An 8,957-nucleotide genomic window follows, 5' to 3' on the forward strand; every position below is an offset into this window, starting at 1 on the left:
CGTGAATAAGTATATTAGTGTGCTCACATTGAGCTGGGCGAAGTGTTCATTACTAAAGTAATCTTAGAAACTAGCGGCTGGAAAAAAGGTTACGTTCTTATAGAAAATCATAATCTACTGAGTTATCATGAAATGAGCCCAAACATGCGGATTAGACTGTAAGGCAATATATGCACACTTAATTTTTTTTACCGGGATCTCAGCAAAATGTTGAACTTGCCCCAAAAAACATGTTTTTTGCCGAGATTTCTGTCAAAATTGCTGAAAATCAGCAAATATTTTGCCGAAAATCAGCTAACAAACGCCATTTTTGCTGAAATATCAGTTTTTCATTTTGCTGGCGCACGGCTGTGCGGATTTTTGCCGAGCTGCAGAAATAAAAACTGAGTGTGTGGATATTTTCTTTCAACTTTTAAGACTTATTTCATCGTGTAACACAAATTTCGAGAAAAAAAATTGCTTCGATTATATGGAAAATTCGATTATATGGACTTTTTTGCATCGAAAAAGTCCATATAATCGAGGTATACCTGTAGTGAATAAAGAATGATGAATGAATGATGAATAGAGAATAAAAAATAAAAAAATAAAATAATAAATCAAGAAGACTAAAGAATAAAGAATAAAGAATAAGGAATAAGGAATAAAGAATAAAAATTGCACATAGAAGAAGGAAAAAAGAAGGAGGAAGACGGAAGAAGGGAGAAGGAAAGAAGATGAAAGATTGAAGAAAGAACATAGAAGAAGGAAGAAGGGAAAATTAAGATAAAGATGGGAGAAGGAATAATGATGAAGCAAGATGAAAATAGTAAGAAGGAAGACAGAAGGATAAAAATAGAAGAATGAAGATGGAAGAAAGAAAAAGGAACAAGAATGAAGTAAAAAAATAAAAGGAAGAAGGTAAAAGAAATAAGAAGGAAGAAGGAAAAAAAAGGAAAATGAAGGAACGGAAAAACAAGACGAAAGAATAAAGAAGATTAAGAAACAAGGGACAAGGAAGAAAAAAAAAGAAAGAAAAAGAAAGGACAAATTTAGGAATAAGAAAAATGGTTGAAAGCAAGAAAAAAAAAGGTATAATGAAGAAAGAATAGAGAAAAAAGAAAAAGGAAATAGGAAGAAGAAACTAGGACAAGAAAGAAGGTAGAAGAAAGAAGACAGAAAGGAAGAAAAAACAAGGAAATGAAAAAAGAAAGAAAAAACGAGGAAAAGGAAGAAATAAGAAAGCAAAAGGAAAGAAGGAAGAAGAAGAACAAAGAAAAATGAAGGAAGAAGAAACCAGAAAAAGAAGAAGAAGAAGAAGAAGAAGAAGAAAGAAGGAAAAGGAAGAATGGAATAAAAAAGAAGAAGAAAAAAAGGGAGAAGGAAATAGGAAGAAAGAAAGAAGAATAAAAAAGGAAAAGGGAGAAGGAAGTAGAGAGAATAAAAAATTCGAAAGTAATTTTGGCAAGAATCAAAAAGCGAATACAAGAACCAAGAAAAATAAAGCCTTGTTTCTTTCTTTGTTACCCCTTTTTTTAAGCTGTGTAAACTAAAAAATAAGAATTCCGTATAAAAATTGAAAAACAGCAAGAAGTCGCAAGAAGGTTGCGGATCATTTTAGTTTGTGCCCCTATTAACGTCAAATGTGAATTCTTCCACTAATATTGATTTCTCACGATTTTTCAGCCTTTCGAGTTTCAGCCTTTTGTTATTTCAGCCTTATGTGAGATTTTTACTTTTCAGCCTTTCGTGTTCAGCCTTATGAGTTTTCAGCCTTATGAGTTTTCAGCCTTATGTGATTCAGCCTTTCGTGGAAAACCCCACTTTTGGCGTATTGAAGTCCTCATCTAGGGCTTCTTCCACAGAAACTTGTTTCATTCTTCTTTTCAATTGTAGATTAGATTAGATTTGTCATCATTTCTCATTGTTTTGGATTTCGGCGTCCCCTAAGGCCTAAGGCCCTAAAGCCTGGCGCCCTTGACGGGGGCCAAACTGGCCAACCACACGCTACGGCGCTGGATGTGCCACTTGGTGTACAAAGGACTAACCCATGAATGGCATAGCGTTGATAGAACAAATGTTCGTGGAAGACTGTCCATACCATGTGGACAGTATCTAAAACTGATAAAAACCTGTCTAAATACATGTGTTATATGTGAAGCCCCTATCCAGTACGATAAAATATGAATTAGTTTAAAATTTCAATTTGTTTATGTTCTCATCATAATCAAGCCACTGTGTGCGGCTACGTGGGAGCATTTTTTTTCTTTCGGAGGACACTCTTAATTGAAGACGCGTGTTGTTTTCCTTCTCTGATCTCTATTTCGTAACTGGTCATATTTTTTTTCAAATACAGTTCTCCATTCACCGCTTAATAATACGTATAGGTACAAAATATATTTATAGTTTAATACAAAATCTTGCCGGACGCGAAGTCTCAGTTTTTTTCTCTTTTGGTAGATCCGTATACATTTAATCGATATTCATGCATCGACGCAAATATAGAAAATGGTTTATCATTATTCAGGGATCTTGCTCGAGTTTTGGATCACTTTTATGCGCGAAATGATTCTGAGTAAAGCAATAAATCAACCAAATCTACCCATAAATACACAATTTGTTTGTAAAAACAAAATAAAACGATATCAAAACTTCAGCTGTGTTGGTGTGCGTATGTGCAGGTGTGTTTGTGTTTTTTTTTTGTTTCGTGAGAAGTGGGTTTCCGGGAGGAAGGGAGTTACTTTCCGATGATGATTTTACGACCGGCGCCCATGTTCTGGCCGGCCTGGCTGGCACCCTTGTTCGTTCCGGCTTGCAGACCGATGATGGTCTGACCGGCGGCGAGCTGCTCCTCGGTGAAGTTGCGCTTGCACTCGTCGGCGGGTTTCGGTCCCAGGTATGGTCCGGGGAATTCTGGGTGTTTGTAGCACTGTTCGTTGTGGGATGATAGAAGAACGGGGAAAACATAGGTGAGTTAATCGGATATGCATTTTTAAATTTTTATCGAAAGACTGCGTTATTTCCAAAAAATCCGTCTAAGTTTGTATTTTTTATGCTTTGCAAGATAAAACTGCACCTAGCACTTACATTTCTCTTCAAACACAATTGCTTTAATTAAATTTTTGGTCAATATTCAAGTATTGACAATCTACAATTTAAGCCTTGAGAAAGCCTTCAGAATTCTTTTAATTTCCACAGAAAGATCTTCCAATTTCCTCGGGAAATTCGGAAGAATTACAGAAGAGTTTTCCGACAAAATTCGCAAGAGCCGGAAAAGGAAAACCGGAAGAATATCTCATGGAAATTCGGGCGAAAGTATTGTGGAAGTCCATAGTAATCATTTGAAATTCTCCCGATTTTCCATCGGATAATTTTACCTTAATCTCAATGGGAAAGTCTCATGAATGTTCACGGGAATTTCTTTTGAATTACCATGGAAGGTCCTCTAAATCTGTGGCTTTTTCTGTCCAGAAAGATTAATTGAAATCTGAGAGGGTGCTGCCATTATCTGTTGGCGGGAAAAGCGTCTATATGAAGTGTGTATTTTGCCATTTTAGGGACGAATTTTTAAATTTGCTGTCATTGTACTTTCGTTCATTAAATTGCTTAAGGTGATTATAGAATGAAGCCCGTGGTGAATTTCAAATTCACCACACGTTTATCTACATTCATTTCCAAAAGCCCAGATCTGGCGTAATAGTTTTCGTACAGTGCCGAAATTCAAATTATGATTGTTCAGCATAACTAAGCAAACGATCTTCCATTATTTCAGCCCCATACGCGTTATGGTTCTTTCATCTCGTGCCCTTGAAAAAAATATTGGAAAAGCACGTGGTTTACAAAATGGCCGATTTCTGGCTTTATTCTATAATCACCTTAAACTGCAACGGTGAACATTTGATTCAGATGGCATATTACAGTCGAGACCACTAAGTGACCTTTTGATGTTGGGGTTATCGCGCCTGTTTAGGAAGTGGTAAGTTGTGGGTTCAATTCCTACCATGACATTTAGTTTCTTTTTTGAAAATAATAAAATTAATATCGATTTGCACATTTTCGTAGCATGTACTGCGCAAATTTAAATGGAAAACATACACTGAGAACATCTCAATCAACTAGATTAGGATTCATTTTATTTTGAATTCATAAAATTTAATTTGGAGACAATCAATTAAATATGGATGAGTCAAGCACTGTCAAGCAATTTGCATTTGCTTGATTAACGTCGAAATTTTTCGAAAGCTGATTTTCCCTTGTCAAAATGCCAACTGGCGCATATCATCACTCCCATCACTTTACTAATCTTAAACGCTCAAAATGTTTATCACAAACCGTCCCAAATAAACCACTCACCGCTCGTCCTAGCGCGAAGATTGTGCTCGTCACTTGTGCGATATCTTTCTTCTCGTACAGGTCCACCGTTTGGAACACGTCCAGATCGGGCACGCCGTACTTTTTGATGGCCTGCTGGAACATGTTGATGTTCTCCATCATTTTGAACTGCGAGCCGGATGTGTTGATTTTGGGCACCGCTCCGGGCGTCAGTTTGTTGATCAGTTTGCACAGCACCAAACCGTCCCGGAGGGCGTCCTCGTACAGGACACCGACCGGGAACTTCTCACCGAGCACTTCCTCGATCCAGTACTGGGCTTCCTTGTCCTTTTCCAGGTCACGTTTGCCGGCGATCTGCGAACAAAGACCGCATTTCAGGATTCAGAGCATTTCCGTTCGTCACCGTTAGCACTGACTTCATTAGAATGACCGCTAGTGCGGACAATCGGTCACTATGAAGATGCACATCACCTACCTTGGCACGAACTTGACGCTCCAAAGCCATTTTTCTTTTTTGTGTGTTTTAATGAGTTTTTCACCTTAAAATAAAATGCACTGAATTGCTCACTGTTTAATTTTTTTTAAACACACGCGATCGCTCTTCCCTCGAGTTGGAGGTACTTTGTTTCGGCTTGAATCACTGCTCGGAACTGATGTCCATGGCGTTGAAACGAATTGCTTTTAAACATTGACTCCTTTGGTTCGGCGTGGCGTTGCGATCGCAAACTGTGCGCGCGCAGGAAAATTTTGGAGAAAACATGCGCAAGCGGGTGATCATATGCGTGCAGAAGTAGCCGCTGCTGGCTGGCGATCCAAGTAGGTAGGGTGGTGTGTTGTTGACGAAGAATCACACGACGACGATGGCGGTGGCGACAGACGACGATCACGGCGACGATGCTGACTTCGGCGAAAAACAGTGGCCGTCTTTGTTTTTCCGAAAAATTCGGAAAAATCTGCTTGCCGTCGTCAAACCGTGGATGGGCGAAAATGGAAGCAGGTGAGTAGGGCAGAAGAGTGGTGGCGAAAATAGAAGGAAATTATGTGGATGCTATTTAATTTCCGTTTGGGAAAATTTCTTCGTATGAAAGGTCTATGTGTAGGGATAAAAAAGCTTCTTTAAATTTGTTTTTGCAATTCCTGATCATAATACCTGGTTTACAGTTGTCATTTGAGTGATAAAACGGCCTACTTTTCCATACCAACAGAATGGGTGCTTTAATGACCATTATGCAACTCAAATGGGTTGCATAATATTCATTATAGCACTCATTTGGGTGCTATAATGAAAAACCTACATTGGGACAATAGTTACATGACTACATTTAGCTGAATTAGTTTGGGTGAGTGTTTAAATAGTGTACTCTAAGCGTCTCGAAATAAATGAAATGGTTTGTTGGACATAACATCACAATTTTTCAAAGGCAATTGCATCCATCGCTTCATAGCTTTTCAAGCTATGCAATTTAGCACGATAGGATGGAATCTTATTGTTCTCTGCCGCAACATAATTTATTTGCATGAATGATCATATGGAGTAAATTCGATTGTACAATTTTGGTATAGATTTATCATATTAAAGCCCATTTTTCGTCATTGCAAAAAATTGCGTGTGTAACTCGTTGCAAAACTCGATTTTTCAGCACTCGTAGTATTTATCCAACTCGGCAAGCCTCGTTGGATAAACGTACAACTCGTGCTGAAAAAATCATCTTTTTGCAACTAGTTGTACAAACTACTATTTGAATCTTTTTTTATGTTTTGCAACAGTTTATCATAAGTATTAATGAATTTGATCGAACATAGTAGGCGACTTGTGCGGTTGTGTTTCATCTCTTAATCTGATGTTGTTTTTTGTAATTTTATTTGACTGATCTTTTTGAATTTAGCCAGCCGATTAATGATTATGAGTTGAAAGTAAAAAACGGAATCAAGTTGTTTGAAAACGAGTGTTATGGTTGGGATCTAAGTAATGGCCATCCTCAATAAAGGTTAAATAAAGGTCCATAAAGGTTTTAAAAGCAGTAAAAGGATGTACGATAACTCATCGATGGACAACGAAATCGATGAACTTGTTTTTTTTTAAATCTATATCTTCTATTTGATAATTAGTCTTTGATTTGATCTTCTATAGTGCTTCAACATTGAAGACAACACAGAAATTATACCGAAAATGAAATCAACAAAGGAATTTTCGGAGGAATTCCTAGACTAATTCCCAAAGAAATCCTAATATAATTCCGGTGGAAACCTCAAGATTTCCACTGGGAGATCCTCCAGGAGTTTCTCTGAAAATTCCTCCTGGATTTTTACCAGGAGTTCCACCGGCAGTTCCTTCAGGGTTTCCTCCGCGAATTATTCCGGTAGTTCTATCGGAAAATTCTTCCGGGATTTTTTTCGGGAATTCCTCCGGGAGTTCCACCAGTAGCTCTTCCAGGTAATCTTTCAAGCTTTTTTCAGGAAATCATTTAGGCTTTCTGCAGAAATTTGGCTGGAAATTTCTCCCGAAGTTCTTTCTCTGAGAGTTGCTCCGGGAGGTCCTCTAGGAATTCTTCTAGGAGTTCCTCCTGAAATTCCTCCGGGAGTTCTTACGGGAGCTCCTCCGGCAGTTTCTTCGGGAATTCCTCCGGGAGATCCACCGGCAGTTTCATCGAGAATTCCTCTGTTAGTTTCACCCGAGAAACTACTGGAGGAACTCCCGGAGGAATTTTCAGAGGAACAGCCAGAGTTGAATTTCTAGAGGAACTTCCGAAATCCCATTTCCCGTGAAATTCCTGCCAAATATCCTCCAGGAATTCCCTATGAAGTTTCTGGAGCGATTCTCGGAGGATCTCTTAGAAAAACTCCTGGAGGAGCTCACGGTAAGCATCAGAAACATAGAAATAGTGAGCCGCAATTCATTTTAAATTGTAGCTTTCTTAGAAAAATACGATTTCAGGGGTAACTGGGGAAAAACAGCCGCTTCCAGTCATGGTATAAGGTCGGAATACATACCCATCGTATTTTCTACTGACTAAGCATCAGAAAACATAGAAATAGTTAGCCGCAATCGACTTTAAATTTTAGCTGTCATAGAAAAAATACGATTTTTAAGAGTAAATGGGGTAAAACGGTTTGTTCCCATAATTTCCGGCGCATGAAAATAGCACCATTCGATTTGTCGTGGATTTTCCCTTTAAGAAAAGTATTTTTCCGGCGCAGCAAGTAGCCGCAATAAATAGGTACCTTTTTGGGTCGGATTTTCCCCACTGTGAGTGCCAGGAGCTTCGGTTCGTAGGAAACCACACAGTGGGATGTCGGCGGCGTCACGGCGGCGCGCCGTTGGTTTTCATCGGCGGCGGCGGCGGCGGCGTGAACCGGCGTGGATGAAAAAATCATAGCTGAAAAAATCAATTTTACCGCAGATTTTTGAAATTGGTTAAATATGCCAAAAAAGTGATTGGCAGAGTTCCTGAAAGAATTTCTGAAGTAAAAACGGGATTATTTTGGAACTCCTAATTACTTGGGAAATTTCATTCCTAAAGAATTTAGCATTAGCATTGAGCAATTCGCACAAATTCGTAGGTGATACAAACATAGTCTTTTATAAGAGACTAATCACTTTCTCTTAGATGGAAGCAAGGCACCCTTCAACAGGTAAGATCTGTTCTGGCCACGTCCTTGTGAATGCTGGGGAAGGGTAATGATTATTAGTTGGACTTCTTCTTCTTCTTCTTATTGGCATTATATCCCCTTCTGGGATATTGCCGCCTTGCTGCTAAGTGTTAATTCAGCGCTTCCACAGTTATTAACTGCAAGCTTCTTGCTTTATAGCCGAGAATCTTACCGCTAGGCTAAGGAGGCCCCAGAAACCATCGTTTAGTTTGACACCTTCTTAAGAAAGATACAGAGAGCTCTGGTGGCACAGAAAGTTTTGGAATTGTTAGTGTGGAATCGTTTTGGAGTCGTTTGGTAGGAATCGTATTGGTAGAACGTGAAATACAGAAAAAAAAATTAAGCAAGAAATACAAAGTAGGAAAGGGACGAGCCTGGAATTGAACCCACGATCTCCTGCTTATAAGACAGAAGCGATAGCCACTAGACCACCGAGCTCGTCTTGGTAAAATCCTATGAGAATTTCCGCGGAAACTCATATAGGTATTCTTCCGAAAATCCATTCATGTTCTCTTTGGGAAATTTTTCAGTAAAATCATACAATATTCCTGCTGGAATTCATTCGAAAATGTATTAAGGAATGAAATAGTTTCCGATGGCATTCGTAAAAGAATTTTCGAAAGGATTCCTAAAATACTTTCTGAGAGAATTCCTGATGTAATGCCCGAAAGAGTTTGTGATAGCATTTCCGGCAAACTTTTTGAAGGAATTTCCGGGAGACAGACATTTTCAAAAAAATTCTAATAGAATTTCCTAATGCATCCCAGATGCAATTTTCTAAGGAATTTTCAAAGAAATTTCCGAAGTTTTTAAAGGACTTTTGAATGAATTTCTGAAGAGATTCCCGAAAAAAAAATCGAAAGTTAAGGAATTTCTGAAGGAAATGGAAGGAATTTTCTGAAGATTACCTTTAGAATTTTCTGAGGTTGTTCTGAATGAATTATTATGGGAATTTCAGGAAAAAAAGCCTAGAAGCTTGCTAAGGAACCCCTAAA

At 38.5% G+C, this 8,957-nt stretch overlaps 1 protein-coding gene across 1 annotated transcript; it reads right to left on the reverse strand.

The window, feature by feature from the left end:
* Positions 1-2,278: 2,278 nt before the first annotated feature.
* LOC134226537 (muscle-specific protein 20) lies at positions 2,279-4,976 on the reverse strand. The gene is made up of 3 exons (XM_062707371.1): positions 4,787-4,976; positions 4,333-4,665; positions 2,279-2,908 (listed from the first exon to the last, which is right to left on the reverse strand). Exons 1-3 carry the CDS (start codon positions 4,814-4,816, stop codon positions 2,717-2,719), a joined length of 555 nt encoding a protein of 184 aa, XP_062563355.1. The 5' UTR covers positions 4,817-4,976; the 3' UTR covers positions 2,279-2,716.
* Positions 4,977-8,957: the final 3,981 nt, after the last annotated feature.

This window comes from Armigeres subalbatus, chromosome 3, assembly GCF_024139115.2.
Source record: "Armigeres subalbatus isolate Guangzhou_Male chromosome 3, GZ_Asu_2, whole genome shotgun sequence".
NCBI classification, from domain to species: Eukaryota; Metazoa; Arthropoda; class Insecta; order Diptera; family Culicidae; genus Armigeres; species Armigeres subalbatus.

Coding starts and splice junctions, on each gene's coding strand:
- LOC134226537 (XM_062707371.1), bottom strand. CDS start 4,816: ATGGCTTTGGAGCGTCAAGTTCGTGCCAAG. Junction 4,666..4,786: donor AGCGTCAAGTTCGTGCCAAG/GTAGGTGATGTG, acceptor CTTTGTTCGCAG/ATCGCCGGCAAACGTGACCT. Junction 2,909..4,332: donor TCTTCGCGCTAGGACGAGCG/GTGAGTGGTTTA, acceptor CACAACGAACAG/TGCTACAAACACCCAGAATT.